Genomic DNA, 19,331 nt, shown 5'->3' with positions numbered 1-19,331 from the left:
GGACCTGGAGACATCTTTGCTACAGGACAGTGCCATAGCACCTTCTATAACAGTTCCTGTGTGTCCTCCTACAGCAAGAGGACTGGAACAAGGAACACCAGATCAGAACAAGACAAGCAACCTCCACAACCACTAAAGTCAGACGTCATTACCCAATCCAAATTTTCTGACACTGTAGGATTACATACAGTTTTGCTAGTTTGGCAGGAACAACATAATTTACCTTATTGTGCCAATTTACATTTATGGCATTTGGCAGCCGCCCTTATCCAGAGCAAACAGACTTTCATGTTAACATACCAAGTAATCAGTTATAGTTCAGTAGGACTCAAACCATGAATAAATGAATTTTACTTCACTCTGTTGTAGATTTATTTCATAAGTCAGTCTAAAAGAAAGTTACAAGTAGTCTTAAGTATTCTCTAAAGAGGAAGGTCTTAAGCTGCCACTGGAAAATATGTGAATGTGTTGTTCTGACCTCGAGGGGAAGTTAATTCCATCACCTTGGGGCCAATACAGAGAATAGTCTAAATGAGTGTCTTCTGCAGTACTAGAGGGTCAGAAAGTTTGAGGTATTATAAGGGCTCTGAGGTAGGCTGGTGCTACCCCATGTTTGGTTTTGTAGTATTTTGAATCTGATGCAAGCAGCTTCTGGGAGCCAGTGGAGGGAGCGTAGCAGTGGGGTTGTGTGAGAGAATTTGGGAAGGTTGAAATCCAGTAGTGCTGCATCATTCTGTATTAGTTGTAGAGACCAGATGGCATTCAGGGGTAGATCTGCTTGAAGGGAGTTACAGTAATCCAGTCATGTGATTACTAGGGACTGAACTGAAGGAGAACTTGGGGACTTATTTTACTGTAGGGATCTGTGAGTTCTTCAGGTAGATAGCAACATCCTGATGTGGTTAAGAATCTTCTGGAATTAATATTATTTTGGGTTTGGTGGAATTGAGTTTTAGATGATGGGTCACCATTCATGATATTTTTGCAACTTCTATCGAGAGACCAGGACAATGCACAAAAGTATAAATATAAATATTGGCTATAAATATTGGAGACATTTGATTGGCCACCTGGCAGTTGTGAAACAAGCGCCATCAGGTAAGTTTCAAAATTCCACAAGTAAATGTAAAGGCAGGTTTATCAGTCTGTGAATAAATGTAACTGCACTGACATTTGAGCATCACATACATGTATTTTTGAGTGAAGAAATGCATTTGTGATGCGTGTTACATTTATTTGTAAGTCATGAAATATATTTGTGAGTGGTGTGATAGTTTCGTTTCTAAATTCACAAATAAATATCCCCATAGAACGGTAGATTATACTGTGATCTTGATCAAATGCAAAGTATTACAAATGTGTGTGCACTGCAAGAATAGCTACTGTAAGAACATGCTGAATAAAGTATAGTAAGGTGGAAAACCTGTGTCTGATGCATTATTCAATGCAACTCCACTCCTGATACACAACAATTTTCTTTTTCAATAAAAAATAAAATATATGGTAGTATATACTACCATCACCCTTGGTGATTGATTAAAATTAGAGGACACTTTACCGTTTGCTGTGCTGTGTATCACAATGACCTTCACTTTCACTATTGTATAAATTATTATTTCGTGCGAAGTAATGCAGAATAATTATTTTGAGGTAAATACAATTTCTGGACCTTTTTTGTCACTTCACTACACTACATTTTTTCCCACAACTGAGGTGTACTAATTTGACAAAATTAGGGGGTGGATAGGACAGGTAGTCTTATGTTCTTGTATTTTTATGTAATGTAGTTATGGTTCGTTACTGGACGAGGGCCCGTACAACACTGCGGACTGAATTTCTATGCCGGAAGAAAAAAGTGGACTCCGCGTAGTAGGGAGAGAAAGACAGATACAGGGAGAGAGAGCTGATCTCAGATCAGCGTAGACGGAAGGGCAGTTTCGGGGGGGTCGGTGTCGTGAGTGAATTCGCAACAGCGCTTCCGCGGAAAGGAAGCTCATACCTTTCCGAGCAGAGGAGAGCAGAAGTCTGTCCGCGTTCTTGCTCCGCTTTTCTCGGCGTTGTCACGGGATTTCAATGTTGAGCCTGCCCTTTGTAAGTACACTCGGACTTAAGAACGGTTCAAGAACGCCACTATTTCTAAGAAATCTCGAGTTCAGCGCCCTGCTAAAAAAAACTCCAGTGGAGTTGTGCGCCAACGTGGTGCTTAGCACCAGAGAGGATAATTTTCAGTTTCGCTTATAAAAAAAGTTTTGTATGAAAATAGGCCCATTCGAACACAAGTTAGTACACACGATTATGCTGTACTGATGATTTTGTTTTAAAATGCGGCTTAATTGGTGTTTTAAGCGCTTTGAGGTCTTTCGGTTCGTCAGCTAGCTAACGGAGTTTCCTAGCATTAGCATCTCGCTATGGACGTTTGTTTAACAAAGCAGGAGTTTTTAAACGAATAACTTCAACCTTTTTATAAAGTATGCCACACGCGGGAAGATGACACATGAAAGAAGCAGTTGACCTTTCTGCTTCGTGTCTCCGTGATCGGAGCGTTGTTAAGCTTTTAGCTTAGCAACCGCTAGCCGTCTTTTGCTAACGCAAGATCACCGAGACTCACGACCGGATGCCTTGTCTATCCTGCAATATCGGCCGGCCAGTCTGGACCAGTTTTAGCTTGTTTAGATTTATGATCTGCCCGCCATTGACATCCAAGTAGATTAAAATTAATTGAACTTAAGGTATCGGGACCTTGTTGTTTTTATTGTGAGCTTTTTCTGCGTTATTTTCTTTTTAACATATTTACATTTGTTGTCGCAATATCTTTCTCACACTCTGAATGCGTTCGCACGTTTACTGTATGTCGGACTACCGGTTTGGTTGTACAACTCTTGACGCCGGACATAAAAAAGTGGCAATCCAGGAAATCTCAAGAAGGCGCCCGTTCTCGTCCTTTGTACTCAGTCAGCAATGCTAACGTGTGAGCAGCTGTCGTACTCTTCACAGCTTAGCCGTTTTTATCTACACGACTGGTCGGTGTAAATGATGTTTTTTCGGACATGCTTTAATGACCTGATCGTATGACCGCCTCTGCGCCTTGTGTGAATGTTGCCCATGATTGTCAGCAGTTTGAGTTAGAGCATATGTAGCCCTGCACTGACCAATTCTGATCAATTCTGTAAATGTACAATTCACCAAAGCGTTGCGCGTCTGCGTCGAAGGCCACGAGAAAATACACACGAATTACTACGCACTTTTCAGTGTTTGTGTAAGATACTTTCGCTGGTTGTCCCAATGACAGCGTTTAAACGGTATTTATTTATTTATTTTTAAATTTGAGATTTTCCAACTGTGGTATGGCCTCGAGAGACTGGACACGTTGTAATCTTAATTTAATCTTTCTGTGGGAGTGCACACGCGACAAGGGCGTGTTCAGGCACGTTGCGTGTTCACAACGCAGCTTCCAATGTATGACTATGACGCTTCCCCCTTTTAAGGGAGACTTTAATTACTTACTTGGTCAGATGTGACTAAGACAGACAACATTCTGTGTCATCACAAAGTAGCTGAGAGGGACACAATTATGAGTTTTCTGAAACCTTGGTTTAGTTGAGCTCATTTGAGGTACATTTCACCAGTGATCATTAGCAACACACGGTCAGGAAAAAAATCTGTGTAGTAAATGGAATATTGTTCTGTGGTAACATGAGGTGAAGGAATTTATAAGATAATTGGGCATGTTATGATTTATAATTGGTATATATATTATATATTGCCTTGTTCACATATTTCTATCAGTCTGTGAAGATTTTTATACATTTGCTCATGCTGTACTTTCATTGTAGCTCCTGAAGCAATAATGACATTTTGTCTACATGATGATTGGTGATACAGAGTACTGCTTAAGTGTGTTGTAAGTTCCGCCGTATTATACTAAAGTAATTCTCTTGGTTAAATTTATGTTTATATAATTGGATTGAAACAATTTAAATTGTTTTTATGGGCAGATGCTACACCAGTGGTTTTGGGCAAATTATTTTCACTAGTTATTGGTACAGATTTTGTTGCATTGGATACATTAATACTTGACATTGTTGTATTCAAACACCTATTTAGTGCATAGGGTTTTTCTGAACTTCTGAATATTGGTTCACCGTAATTGGTGCAACTTTGCAGCATTGTATGGTTTTGCCATACATATGACTGGATGTGTAACAACATACTCAAAGTGGAATTTCTATTTTCAAAACTTTCAACCAATCATGAGTGAACCAATTGGGCACAGCACACGAGGAATGCTTGTGTGGTCATTTAATAAAATGTTTAAGGAAACGTTTGCTTTTTATGGACAATGACCTGAAATTACCATTAAATATGTGTGCTCGCGTGCATTACAACAAAGTGAGTTAATAACTTAAGTTATTTAGTTGAATTTAACCTGGATTTGCTCAGGTTGACATCTAGGCAACTCCTGAAAGATTCATGTTTGTATTATAATATGTCGATATTGCAAAAGAACTTATAACTAGTTTGAAAAAATGATCAGAAGAATCTGTATAGCTCATCTACAAAGTTAAACTACAAATACAGGTATAAGTGCAGTTGCTGGTTTTACCAGTTTTTCGCCAGTTTCATTTTTGATTTGAACAGCACTTTGAAGGTGGCTTCGCAGTGGCTTTGACTTATGTCATGAATGGGGATTGTAAACATGTCACCACATTTTTGTTATGCTTATAGTCAGCTCTGGGTAGAAGTTTCATTCTGTGTGGCATGCTACTCATCTGCCTTGTGTGCGCACCATAGTTGGAGTTGAAATTTATTGATCTTTGACTGTTGCACACTGTGTGTGTGTGTGTTTTTTTTTTTTTTTTTCCTGCTCCTTCAAAACACACACAAAGCAGGAGTAGAAGAAAAAGCTGACCTTATCAGACTTTATCAGGTCTACAACACATTATCGTCTTACCGGTAGTTTTGAAAACCATGCCTATTTTTTGCACTGAGCCCCACAGCAAGTGTGGTGCAAATGTAGCAGCAAGTGCAGCGCATGTGGTGTTCAGTCTAAAAGTGGCTTTAGATTGGTTCCAATAAGCAAAAAATAATGGTTGCCATTCAGTCCGTTTTCTGCCCGTTTCAGCAAATCAAATAGTCCACATGGGTAAAAAAAAAAAAAAAGCTTAACTCATATATTTGAAAACAACATAAAGTAATATAGAAAAACTATGGAATGTGTTGAGGCATTGATAATCGAATCGTGAGACCAGTGAAGGTTCAAACATCTAATGCACACACACACTTCAAAGCTCAGTCCCTCCAGGATTTCACAATAAACTTTTGGGATTGTTGCACAATCATCTAAATGCCTGAACTTGTGGCAGTGTTTTTTCCTGTGGAATATTGATGTGAAACTGCTGAAATAAGTGAGACTCCATCAGGGTGATTTGCCTCAGCTGGTCGTGCATGTTTGCAACTCTTCGTTGAGTGCTTTGCAGTAGAAAAATGACTATTTACATTTGTGTTCCACCACAACATTGCATGCAGTACAAAATACTCTAATGAGAACTCTGAGAGTGACGTTGGCTTAAACCAATTGCAGGTCTGATTTCATTCAGGTTCCATGGATTTTCTGGTGTACTGATGTGGCTGCGAAATATACATATATAAATTCAAGTTCACAACTTGATCTAATGTGCTGCTTTAACTCTCAACCACAACAATAGGCCTACTAGCCAACAAGCCCATCAGAAATAAAGAAGCTCTGGCAACCAGGTGGATTCTTTTGCCCAAGAAAGCTGCTATAAGGAACTAGCCAGAAAATATATCTTTGTCAACTAACTAGTGGTGGGCCGTTATCGGCATTAACGTGAGACTTTTATCGGGCGATTTAAAAAAAAATATATATCGCCGTTAATCTGTTCACAAAGTTGGGTTGGGAGCTGGGTCTATACTACGCAAGCTATTGTGCCGGAGTTAAATGGTTACACTAGATTTATAAGTATATTTCTTCTTTCTTGTCTTTTATTTTCTTATTTCCTAAAGACTTTTATTTTGTTTTTGAGACCCTGTTCTGGTCTCTTGGACACATGGCGTGAGCTGTGAGAGGTGTGTGGGGTTTGTGTGCAAAAAGTCATTTCTTTCATTTTAATTTATGTACATATTAGGAATATTTTGCATGTGTGTTATTTTGTGAATATTTTTTATGTTCTTTTAATACTGTATATTGTAGAGAGAGGTGCAGAAAGACACGATGTGTGACGCGATGTTCTGACGCGACCTTGCTTTTTGTACAGGAATGCAGTATTGTGAATGCTTTATGTTAATGTTCAGTTCTCTTGGACACATGGCGTGAGTTGTGAGAGTAGAGAGAGGTGCAGAAAGACGCGATGTTCTGATGCGACCTTGCTTTTTGTACACTTAGCACAGAAAATCTCTTGGGTGTCAGCTCATCATTTGCGGTTCAATAAACAAAATCAAAAAGTTACACAACGCAGAAGAAGAAACGCTACACTATGATTACTTTCACCTTGATATTTTAGCACGGGTGTATACCTAGCCGAATTGCACTGTAGGGGGTGAGAACGAGTCTTCGAACTGTGAAATTACCACATCAAACGTGACGTGGTAATATGGATGCAGCTATTTAACTGAATAAACAGTTGGTAAACACAAGTACATCTTATTGAACATAATTAATTTTCATCACCAATTATCATAGTAGAACAGCTTTCTCAAGCAGTTTGTGATGCATTTTGGAAACAGGAGATGAGCCCCTGGTCTAATGCGCCACACCTGTCTTGAAAAACCTGTTCTCAAAGACTTACTTTTAGTCATTATTTGGGTAGCACACATATTCTGAATGCCTTCGGCAGAATTCAAATGAGCCATTTTAATGTAGATTAATGTAGATTAATCTAGAATATAGATTCATCTAGATTAATTCCAAGATTACAGTGAGATTAATCTAGATTAAGAAAATTAATCTATGACCACCTCTACAACTAACCTTTTTGGCATTGCGGAAATGTACCGTAATGTAAATTCTGTGACGACGTCATGTGACGATAACTGATAGGATACCTTTATTTGGACTGAATGACAATTTATTATTTTTTTTATTGAGTTTAATTTTGCCGTGAAATAATCATGGGTTACAGTCTATTACACAGCCCGCTGTGTCTAGTAAAATAAGAAAATGATTTTTTTTTTTTTTTTTTTAATTTGGGATTGGTGAAAGAGTGAAAGCGGCTTCCATAGTGACTTAAAGACCTAAATTACAAGTGAAGTGCAGGCAGCACAAAGGCAAATACCACATTGCCTTTTGCAGTTAAAATACTACATGAGGTGAAATGTGTGGTGTGTTGCCGTGGTGTTCTTCCTGTGACCATGGAAATAGAGGATGCACTGGGCGATGGTCCTGCTGGAATGCTGACAGTCCCCGATCTAGAGACCTACTTACTTGCAGGCCGAGAGAGACACACAGTTGTTAATGTCTCGCTTTTTCCTTGATTAAATACAATTGGACAAAAAGCCATCTATTGTGCAAGTTGTTCCACCTAAAAAGATGAGTTTTTTTTATCATAGGTACACTTCAACTAAGAGACAGTGTTTTAAAAATCATAGTGTATGAAAGAATTTATTTGTGTAATGGTGCAGAAAATAAACATTTAGCACCAACAAACATACAATACTTTTTGTCCCTCACAGACCTATTTTATCTTTAAGGAACTTCTATCCTTCACTTGTTACTTATAATTGGCTCTTGTTTGAACTCTGTATAAAAGACACCTGTCCACAACTGCAGTCTCTTTCCAACCTGCACCATAACAAAGACCAGATAGCTGTCTAAGGACACCAGGGCCCTATGAAATCAGTTTAATTTTTTCCGAAATTCTGTTGTCCCATTTCAATTCTTCTGAATTCCATATTTTCCGATATAACAGTTATAAACTGTTACTAACTGTGTGATTATGGAGTGGGTGGGACTAAAAAATATTAAGTATGACATCACATTTAATCACTGTTCAATAAAGTGCTTAAGCATTTGCTATTTGCTTTTGTAAACCATTTACATATGTACATTCATGTAAAGAATTTCTTCTTTTTGTAAAATAAGTGCTTCACATTTGACCTCAATTTAAAAAAGCGTAACAAATAAACATTGGGAGACCTGGAATACAAAAAGAAAGTGCCCTCTTAATGAACTTTCATATGGGGCATATGGACTGGTTTCGGCACTGACTGTCTCTTCGGCATCTCTGACCACGAGTTTACATTGCTTTGGGTTCTGCGAAATTCCCGCCTTAAACTGAAACGTGTAGTGGGCTGCAGCGGCAAAAAATGGCAATTGTACCCAATTCTGTGTTTTAATTATATGGGCCGAGGACAAGATTGGGATGAACCAAGCTACAATAGGCAAACAGCTTGGTGAGAAGAGATCAACTATTAGAAAATGTAATAAATTAAAGATAACTTACAATCTCCCTTGACCTGTAGCTCCTTTCAAGATCTCACCTAGTGGGGTAAAAATTCTTGAGAATAGTGAGGGAACAGCCCAGTACTACTCAGGCAGAACTGATTAATGACCTGAAGAGAGCTGGGACTGCTCTAACAAAGGTTACTATTAGTTACACACTATGTCGTCTAGGTTTAAAATCCTGTAGTGCTCAAAGTTTCCCTGCTTATACTACAGAGTCTCTTTGAACTCCTAAAGATTGAGTACAATCTTTCTGCTTGTCTTCTGCTGTCTGTACTCTTGTTTGACAGGGCTCCAGCTGTTCTCCCTTTTTATAATGCTGCTGTAAAACTGTATAATAGTGCTGGGACCACACTAGTGCTGCAACAATGCATCAATTAAATCGATTACTAAAAGTGTCTGCAACAAATTTCATAATTTGTCACATGGAGACATTTGATTTAGAGAAAAAAAGCAATGCGAACACACTCGTTCTCTAACACACTGTTGCCTGCCGAGTTTGCCGTCTCAAAAAAAAAAAAGAGCAGAGACCATATGGGCCATATTTTGCATGCATTTTAACACATGGTTTTACTCCAAACAAGTTCTGAAATTGAAACAAATCCTGTTAAATTTTCTGATTTGTATTGTTCTTTTTTTTTAAATAAATTATTTATTGTTGTTTCAGCTCAGGTGGCACTTAAAGTATATTTGGCAGATGTAAAGCATACATGTGTATCTTTTTTTTGTGTTAGTCCATTTTTATATTATTAGGGCTGGTAGTAGCCTAGTGGGTAACACACTCACATATGAACCAGAAGACCCAGGTTCAAATCCCGCTTACTACCATTGTGTCCCTGAGCAAGACACTTAACCCTAAGTTGCTCCAGGGGGGGGACTGTCCCTGTAACTACTGATTGTAAGTCGCTCTGGATAAGGGCGTCTGATAAATGCTGTAAATGTAAAATGTATACAAATTATTAATCCGAAGGTTGCCGGTTCGAATCCCAATACACCAAGGTGCCACTGAGCAAAGCACAGTCACCACACACTGTCATGGCTCCCCACTGCTCACTAAGGATGATGGATTAAAAGGGGAGGACACATTTCATATGCTGTGCATCACAATGACAATAACTTCACTTTCATTTTCTAAAGATTTTTATTCAGTTTTTGAAAAGGTTTGGAAATTAATGTTTTTTTATTATTATTATTATTTAAATATGATTCTCTGATTAAAATAAATAAATAAATAAAAATAATCTGCTGGTTAATGAAGTATTAAAATGATCATTAGTTGCAGCCCTGGAATTTACCAGAAAGTTCGTATGGGTTTATGTGGATTGAGGTTGTGCAATACGATTCTTCTGCTGCTGTTCTTTTGTGCAACTGTCTCCTGTTGCTTTCCCTCTGTGCAGTTGTAGCATAAGAAATTTCCTTCTGATTTGGATTTATAAACTGAATTGTAATAACATAGTCTCACAGAAAATTTCAGAAAATGTATCAAATGAAAACATTACACATTCTGGCTGTTGCACAATTTTGTTTAAATTTCATGGACTTTCAACCCTCTGTGCTCACACTTTGTGAACCATCAGCAGAAGAATTGGAACCATTTTTATCATGATCACTGTTGTACCCAGAATGGATATGGACATCTCTGTGCTCAATTTTTCTGTAAATGCTGTCAGATGAGGAGCTGTTGAATGGGCTTTCTGTAAGCACAGAGTGCTGACTAAGTGGTGTGTCACACGGTGTAGAGTAACAATTTACTTGCATGCGTACATGCTCTTACAGTAGGGGAATCATGAGGAAAAGTGCCTGGTTGGCATACAACAAAAAATCATAAATCATTGTTTTAGTCTAGTTTTGGCTGAAGACCCAAACACTATTTAGGCAACAGCATAGTCCATTAAGCAGCTAAATGTGATTTCAGAAACTCTTTACCAGTTTTTGCTGGAGTGAGTTGCTTCAACTTTTAGATTTAAATGTGGTATCTGCTCATAAACTGATTGGGATGCAGGGCTGATAGCATTCAGGTGCCACACTGAATCTCCGGCGTACCAACGTAGATGCAGGGAAAGTGTGTGTGTGTGTGTGTGTGTGTGTGTGTTTATTTTTTATCAGGTTCACCTACTGATCAGACACTAGTTCGGTGCAGCTCTGAGCGCAGCTTTCACTCTCAAGCAGACCAACAATAGGTATACTAGCCAGTAAGCCATTCAGAGATAGGGAAGGCATGGGCCTTTGGAATGTGACTGATATGGGACACAAGGTAAAAGCTGGTATAATAAAATTGTTGACTAATAAAAATGAGACATATGCTACATACAAAATAAAAAATAAACTAAAATGTATCTTCAAACAAAGTTACTTACTGACAAACTGTGTTACATAAAGTGTGGACAGTGGACACAGGCAGTGCAAAAGTAAAATTTAATGAAACATGTAGACAACATTGAGACAGAGAATGCTAAACCACTGAAATGAATAATGAATGTGCAAAGTAAAACAGTGCAACTACTGCTGTGCAAAATGGAATGGTGCATTAATAGATAATATTACTCAACAGAGGTTGTGTGTGTGTGTGTGTGTGTGTGTGTGTGTGTGTGTGTGTGTGTGTGTGTGTGTGTGTGTGTGTGTGTGTGTGTGTGTGTGTGTGTGTGAGTCAGACGAATCTGCCCTTATCTGTTAATACAGGCCACCCAGCTACTGGTTCAGTCCTTAGTAATCTCTAGACTGGACTACTGCAACTCCCTTCTAGCTGGTCTACCTACAAAATGCAGCAGCATGACTGATCTTTAACCTTCCCAAATTCTCCCACAACACCCCACTGCTATGTTCCCTCCACTGGCTCCCAGTAGCTGCACGCATCAGATTCAAAATACTGATGCTCGCCTACAAAGCCAAACATGGAGTAGCACCATCCTACCTCACAGCCCTTATTACACCTCGCACTGCACCTCATATACTCCGAGCCTCCTGTATTGTCTCTCATACAAACAAACAAACACACACACATATATAAATAAATGTTTGTTTTACCTAAGTCGTTTTGAATTTTGTTCAACTAAGGTAAGCACATTACTAGGATTTCAGTTAAATCTGCTTGGAAAGTTTAATCTATATAGTCCTAGTTCAGCTGGAGTTTGGAGAGTTACACCAATGTTTTTCACAGTCACAGTGATTTGCTTCCATACACGTGATTTAATACCCCATTTTTCTCTACCTACATTTGCATTTAAGGCTTTTAGCAGACACCCTACCTCTACCTCTATAGTAATGACTAAATTCCTCTTTGCCACATTCCGTTCCTTCATGTTGTTTTTTTTTTAACTGGCAAGTTACCCTTAATAAAGTGACGTGATTGTCACATGTGATACACAGCAGTACAGCACACGATGCACATAGTGAAATTTGTCCTCTGCATTTAACCCATCACCCTGAGTGAGCAGAGGGCAGCCATGACAGGCGTCCACTGTGTGGGGATGGTGCAGTGCTCAGTGGCACCTTGGCGGATCGGGATTCGAACTGGCAACCTTCTGATTACGGGGCCGCTTCCTTAACCGCAAGGCCACCACTGCCCCTTGGATTTAACAAGACAGACGAGTGTTATACATGGGTCAGCACAGGTACACCTGTTTCATAAATCACGTGTGAAACTTGGCAAATCGTTTTTTTTTTTTTTTTTTTTCTTTCTCCACTAATATATGCTCATTTGATAAATGGGGCTCAACATGAGTATTTCAATTGAAATGTATTATAAATAATTGTACGAATTGTACGTTATGTTCAGTTCAAGAAGCATAAAATTATGTATGCAGATCAAAATATCTTCTAAAAGGCTGCTGCCACTATGCTTTGGTGTGATTAGAGTACTGATTTACTGAGGACGGAACAGACTTGGACTAAGCTGGGCTCTGAAGCTCTGGTGTGAAGTAAAGTGTTTTTTTTTTTTTTTTTTTTTTTTTTTTTTCCCCTCCTTCCTTAACACCGCTTATCATATGCAGATCTCACAGGAACAGCTGTCATCTTCTTTTTCGTCACTTGTTTCTACACCCCTCCACCACTGTGACAGATTAATTGTATGTGGGTTATAAGACCCATAGAACCCTGCTAATCCCCATGTTCACTGATATAGCAGCATGTTATCACACTTTTGGCCACAGGGGCTAAAGTGGGTGTCTGGGGTAAGCAAAAAGAGTCAGAGCACGCACACACAGTTTGACTTTTCTTTGAAGATCTGCCTAAATGTGCATAAGGGTAGAGTACAGAGTACTGGATAACCTTGTTTTTTTTTTTATTTTTTTTTTATTACCTTTCACCTTGGCAACCTGATGTTTTGCAGAAAGCAATTTACCTCATGTTGTTACAAACTACCTCACCACCACCCCACCCCCCAGACATGTTTTGTTCTTTCTGTGGGTTAACACACTCATGTTTGAATTTGTACCTTTCATTTGCTCACTTGGCACAGTTGGTATAATAATGCTGTATACCTGGGTATGATGGACGAGTACAACAACTTCAGCCCTGTCCTATTAGTATCAATAGCTATGAAGTGAATAAGCTTGTCTTGAGTAGATAAAAACTTGGGGTTATCTTACTAAATGTTTTTTTTTTTTTTTTTCTTCAGATTTGTAGGGTTCACTCACATGATGTATTTTGGAAATATGTGACCTCATGAAAGAAAACATAAGTACACAAGGGTATGATTAATGTTTTTTTTTTTTTTTTTTTTTTTCAAAACATTGCTTCTCTGAGTCCAGTAACAGTATTTGTTATGAGAATTAACATTCCTTTAGTTTCTGTCACTGTTTTGACTGTAATGTTACAGATTAGTTAGCAGATAACTATTTGAAAACTGCATTTCTCTAATCGTATGTCATGGACTTTTGTTAAATTTTTCAGTATATTGCATGTGTTTTCACATTTGGAAGCAAAAGATTTCTTGGGCCGCCAGAAAAACACCATGCATTTTAGCATTAGGTTTTCTGTGCAATAATAACTAAAACCAGCTGGGTAGGATTTTTGCAGGATACAGTTTTGGTCAGATAAAACTTTAATGCAGCAATAAAAAAAGCAGTACAGAAAACAGGTTTTTCATGCTCTCGTCTTCAATAATTTTACCCCCTGGGTACGTCCTTGTGTGCGCCAGGCATAAGTGTCCACAAGATCAAGGTGGGCCCAATTACATTTATGATGCAAGGTGATTCTTGATTTGTTAAAGGATTACATAATTGTATTCCTGATAGACAAGATACTGGGCTTTTATTTTTAGTGCCTTTACATATTGTGCTATGCTTTATCATTGACATTTTCCAAGACAACTCAAGTGTTGCTATAATTTTTAATTCTTCATGATTCAAGAGCACAATGGTGTTTCTGCTACAAGAGGGAATGAAATAAACAGCATAATTCTAGGCAATATCATGGTGTACACTAAATCTTGCATTGCATTGCTTTCGTTCTGTCGTTAATCCATTTTTTCTTAACACTAAGTACTGTTTGCCCTATGTGAAGAGGTGTTTACACAGCAGGGCATCAAATTATTTGCTGTAAAAATTCATGGCATTAGGGCCTTAGGCAAAGATGATCACATTTCTGCTTGTGAATGAGTGACAACTGGCTTTGGTTGGTTTCTGCCTGCAGGTGAGGGATCAAATCATGGGACTTTGAAGCCATGCCGACTCATAAGCCTCATCTTGTGACTGCCCTAAACATCACTAATAACCCTTCTCTCCTCCAATCCACTCTTTGGACTTTTTGCCCTTGTCCCACAGTCGGTGGATCTAACACTAGTCAGATAGTGAAAATGTTCACTCTCAAATGCTGTTTCCTGTGTGGGCATTTTTGGCTACTGAAATAGAATTAACATGCTGTTATCTTCCACTGCCATAAAGAAGAAAAGTTGGACACAGAACTTGAACTGTGCCTCTTTTGATCTTTCTGCCTCCTGGTTGCATAGTTAGTTGCGTTATTACAGAAATGCCTAGGGCTACTATTCTTCTTCTTTTTTTTGTTTTTTCTTTACAAATTTTTGCCGTTATATTTCACTCACATGTACAGTGCATCCAGAAAGTATTTACATTTTTCTATGTACCAGCTTATACTAGACATTTTTTTCTCAGTTCTACACACAACACCCCATAATGACAACATGAAAAAGTTTATTTGTGGTTTTGGAAATTTTATTAATAAAACTGAGAGCACATGTACATAAAAATAGTGAAGTAATTGTCATTGTGAAACACTGCAGCACAGCTCACGGCGACACAATGAAATTTATCCTCAGCTTTTATCCAATCACCCTTGGTGAGCAGTGGGCAGCCATTACAGGTGCCCGGGGAGCAGTGTGTGGGGACAAAGCTTTGCTCAGTGGCAGCTCAGTGGCATCTTGGCGGATCGGGATTCGAACCGGCAACCACCACTGCCGCTAGGCCACCATTACATTCACAGTCTTGGCAATGAAGCCTAAAATCGAGCTCAGGGGCTAATCCTTGATGTTTCTGCAACTTGATTGGAGTCCAGCTGTGGGCATGATCTGGAATGTCCACTCCTTTTCTACAGTCCCTGACAAAAGTCTTGTTGCTTGTGTACAAATTGACCTCAAGTGCTGCTGAAATATATTTCTAATCAAGATTTGTTTACAAGAAATTGTTCATTTTATTCCCAACAGCTTTTGTAATAATGTTTCTATTCAAAACAAAACTGTCAATGTAATCTAATATTTAAAGCTCAGTAAAGCCCATTGAGTAAATTTTTGCAAAGACATAAGTGTTGTCATATGAGCTTCATCTGTCACTAAAAATGGATCAATTAGGTCTCAGTTGTGTATAAAAAAGAACCCCAGGGACCTGGTTACTTGAAGTCCTTGTGTCAACCAGAATTATTTTCCGATTCTGTCTCGAAATGGCCTCCATGGTCGAATCAGTGCCTAGAAGACAATTGAGTAACCGTATGGCATTTGCAAAGGCCCACAGCCTGCTAAAACGATGGACGCTGGAAAAGTGGCAGACGGTGGATTGTTCAGATTAATCTTCTTTTGAATTACACCACAGTTGCCGCAAATATTGCAGGAGACGCAACTAACTATGCAACCAGGAGGCAGAAAGATCATATCATTATGAGAGACCTAATATCATTATTTTTCCACCCTAATATGCTTTTTTTCATAATTGAGTTGAGTGTAACAAATTCCCATATTATTCCGCTGTATTGTAGTACTAAAACTATACACCAGATGGAAGTATATCCATCTTGGTAAGCTAAGTCTAGTCAAGGTGTGGTATTGCTCCTTGCTATATATTAAAGGGAAGGTACACACTGTAAGTGTCTTAAAATTCAGTCTACATTTTAATTGGTAAAACATTATTCTAAAAACATCCCAGTCAGTCTCTCTGTAGTTTTGTCAAAAATATTTTACAGAATTTGCCATCAAAAGAAAGAATTTATATGTTTCTCTTTTTGTTCTTTTTTCCTCTTTCTCCAGTGTTTCTGTGTTGATTTGGGTCGCACATTTATGGCGTTTGTGACTGTCAGTGGAGACTTCTGCCAGGCTCAGCACCTCGCCTTTGTGGACAAGTGAATTGCTGGCCACCCAAGGGATTACGCTATCCGAAAGCCCCCCTGAGCAGTAACAGCAGAAGAGTACTGGGTCCTGCCATCCTGACTCTTGCCCTGTCTCCTCTCTGCACTGCGGCTTGTGGGAACCGTAGTCCCTGGTGTCAGGCCCCACCTCTCTCCCTGTCATTTTTCTCTGTGATTAAGCCTGAATGGGGTAATCTGATTTTCTGATTGGATGACTAAACGATAGTCTCCCTTTTTTCTTTTCTACTCCCCGCCCCCCTCAGTTTTTCTTTTCTTCATTTTTTTTTTCTTTTGTTTTTTGGACACAGTTTTACTTTTTCATCTTCACAAACCTGTTATTTCCAAGCCTCATTTGGTCATTCCCCTTCACTCATCCATTTGAAACTTTTTTTTTTTTTTAGGTATATAATTTATTTTGTATCAGACCTTGCTGAAATCTGAGCCAATTTTGTTTTGTGAAAAGGAGCCTGATAATATTGTACGGGAACTGTATGTGAAGAGTGTCTGTACTGTAATTGTTTTAAAGACATCTGGCCAACATGAACCGCCCTGCAGCTGTAGAGATTTCCTATGAGTGTATGAGGTTCCTCATCACACACAACCCCACCAACGCCACACTGAAAAAGTTCACAGAGGTAAGAGAGTGTAAGTGACAATTGAGTTATGAAATATTTGAGCGTGTCTGCTTTTGTGTTAAATACATTTGTACTGTTTGTCTCTCTGGGTTGTCAGGAACTTAAGAAGTTTGAAGTGAACACACTTGTGCGTGTGTGTGAGGCCACCTATGACAAAGCACCGGTGGAGAAGGAGGGGATCCAAGTTCTGGTAAATGTTCATCCTGTGTGTGTGTGATTACTAACAGGTTACCCCAGATTGTGGTCTAGGAAGGAACAAAGACTGAGGGAAGCACTGGAAAGGGAGGCGCTTTTCTGCCATTTTTGATTCTCTATGGTTCCAGTTCCGGTAATGCTTTTGAAGTCAGCAGTCCACTTAATTTCACTTGCAAAATCTATTTCCATTTTATACACACAATTTACCTTCTAAATCCCCTGACTACTATGTTCCTAGGTGTGACTGTACTAGGTTACTGGGCGCTTGCGTTTGAGAAAGAATTAAGCAACTTGTTCTTGTTGAGCAGAGGCACCAGATCAGCATAAAACATAGATGTACATACACACACATACAAGCTGAGAACATCACCTTTTGACATGTGACTTGTAGTCCTCTGAGACTAATTAAATTGATCAATTATACAAATTTTGGGTTTTAGTGGCCAGTATTTTAAATAGTTTTTTGTTTTTTGTAAGCATTGACTGTTCAATTTAATTTTGTTAATGTTCAACTGTTAAACCTTTATGCTATAAAGAAAAGTAAGTACTTCATGGCACCACTAGGTGAGGTATTTTTGCAGTGGCTGTTTGAATTGGGACATGTTTTGTTGTAGTGCTTTTAGCTGGATCTCTGTAGGTTTACAGTTGAGCTGTAGATTATCATTGTGATGCCATAAATCTGGAATCTGTATTAGAGCACTGTGAAGTCAATTGTATATAAAGAAGAGTTATGTTATCAGTTTTATTTATAAATATTCATCTATTCTTTTATTATAGGACTGGCCTTTTGATGATGGAGCCCCACCCCCCACTCAGATTGTAGATGATTGGCTGAACCTGTTGAAGAATAAGTTCAGAGATGAGCCTGGCTGCTGTATTGCTGTGCACTGTGTGGCAGGACTAGGCCGGTGAGTGTGAGCATTTCAGTATTTTAGTGACTGATTCCTAATTGGCTGTTTTCCTGAATTCTGGTTTATTGCCCTTTCATAGCCTTCTCACTAGTGTGAATATAGCCGTCCATACCCTGTGCGCGAGGGGGGAAAAATACGATGTATGTGCAGACACTGTACTGTCTGATATTTGGATGCGACCTGACTGCTCACACTGTACAATAGGGACACGTCGGAAGCTGAAGAATAACCTGCATCAGTAGCAATGCTGAACAAAGCACATCTTTATTCTTAAAATATCACCAGTGATTAGATTTCAAGCAAACAGAAATGCCTAGTGCTGATTAAGCCTGACCTCTGTCTAACCTATAATTTCATAAAAAAGCAAAATGAACTCATCTTTATTTCAAAATTTAATTAATAGCATGCTTCTGTTTTTAATAAATAGCATAATTTAGATTCATAATTTGCCAAATTTATTTAGTTAAATTAACATGTTTCATGAGAACATTTTACTCAGACTGCCCTTTGCTGCTTGAAGTGGTGTTTAATTTGAAAGCGAATAATGTGTGTGTTCTCTCACCTTTGCTCCTCTCCTCCAGAGCACCTGTTCTAGTGGCCCTTGCATTGATTGAGTGTGGGATGAAGTATGAAGATGCTGTCCAGTTCATAAGACAGTGAGTCTGTGTCACATAAGTTCATTTCCGTACAAAACTTCACATATTAAATCACATATTTCTGTCTTTTTAAGGAAGAGACGTGGAGCCTTCAACTCCAAACAGCTTCTTTACCTCGAGAAATACAGACCCAAAATGCGTCTGCGGTTTAAAGAAGCCAACGGGCATAACTGCTGTGTCCAGTAATTTGCGTGTTTTCATTTTTGACTAGCTGGGGCGGGGGTATACAGTCATCTAGAAACTGTCTGAAAGCAATTGTGGTGTAAATGTAATGGGTAATCGATCACAAAGTGAACATGAGGTCATGGCTTCACCAGCTGTATACGTTGTGAGTCTGTAAAAGCACAGATTAAGCCCTGTCCTTTGATTAGCATAGTACAGTGCTAGAAATAAACACGGTCCCTGTCTGAGATTTCTGTCATGAGAATATTATTTTAATTTTCTTTTTACATGAATGAATTGCATAACTAGAACTATTGTGGAACAGGATTCATAAGTTTTTAATGCTATCAACATGGATTTTTATTGTTATCGATACATTAAATTTTTTTGATTATCTGGGGTATTTTTGCACAAAAGGTTTCCTAAAGGATCCTCTTAAAGCAGTGATGAGTTCCCAAACTTTTTGTAGTTATCATTTTAATGTTAGGGCTTGATTGAGTAAGAGACATCTGTATTTATTCACTATAATTGGTGTTTGGGGCTAACAGGAATTTGTTCTTTTCTTTAATTGTTTTTCTTTGCTTTGAAGTTTTGTATCCTTTTTTTTTTTTTGTCCAATTTATATCGTATGTCTGGGGAGTGCAATATTCAGTCCAGCGTAGAGAATGCCCCCATATCCCTGGGACCATCTTACATGTGTATACACACAGGTTTTGTGCTGTAAGCAGTTTGGTTAGATTTAGGT

The 19,331-nt window shown here is 38.6% G+C and overlaps 1 protein-coding gene across 2 annotated transcripts; it reads left to right on the top strand.

Moving 5' to 3' along the window:
• The first annotated feature begins 815 nt into the window (after positions 1–815).
• Positions 816–18,980, top strand: LOC114770021 (protein tyrosine phosphatase type IVA 2). Of its 2 annotated transcripts, none has more exons than XM_028963606.1 (7): positions 816–1,098; positions 15,930–16,217; positions 16,554–16,662; positions 16,760–16,852; positions 17,635–17,765; positions 18,350–18,424; positions 18,499–18,980. In XM_028963606.1, the coding sequence occupies exons 2-7, from the start codon at positions 16,213–16,215 to the stop codon at positions 18,608–18,610; spliced, it is 525 nt and encodes a 174-aa protein (XP_028819439.1). In that variant the 5' UTR covers positions 816–1,098; positions 15,930–16,212; the 3' UTR covers positions 18,611–18,980. The 2 variants fall into 2 exon arrangements, with proteins under 2 accessions (XP_028819439.1, XP_028819438.1); XM_028963605.1 differs by lacking the exon at positions 816–1,098 and adding an exon at positions 1,936–2,091.
• The last annotated feature ends 351 nt before the right edge of the window (positions 18,981–19,331 follow it).

The sequence above is a fragment of the Denticeps clupeoides genome, chromosome 20 (assembly GCF_900700375.1).
Source record: "Denticeps clupeoides chromosome 20, fDenClu1.1, whole genome shotgun sequence".
NCBI classification, from domain to species: domain Eukaryota; kingdom Metazoa; phylum Chordata; class Actinopteri; order Clupeiformes; family Denticipitidae; genus Denticeps; species Denticeps clupeoides.
This window is presented reverse-complemented; position numbering and strand designations above follow the sequence as displayed.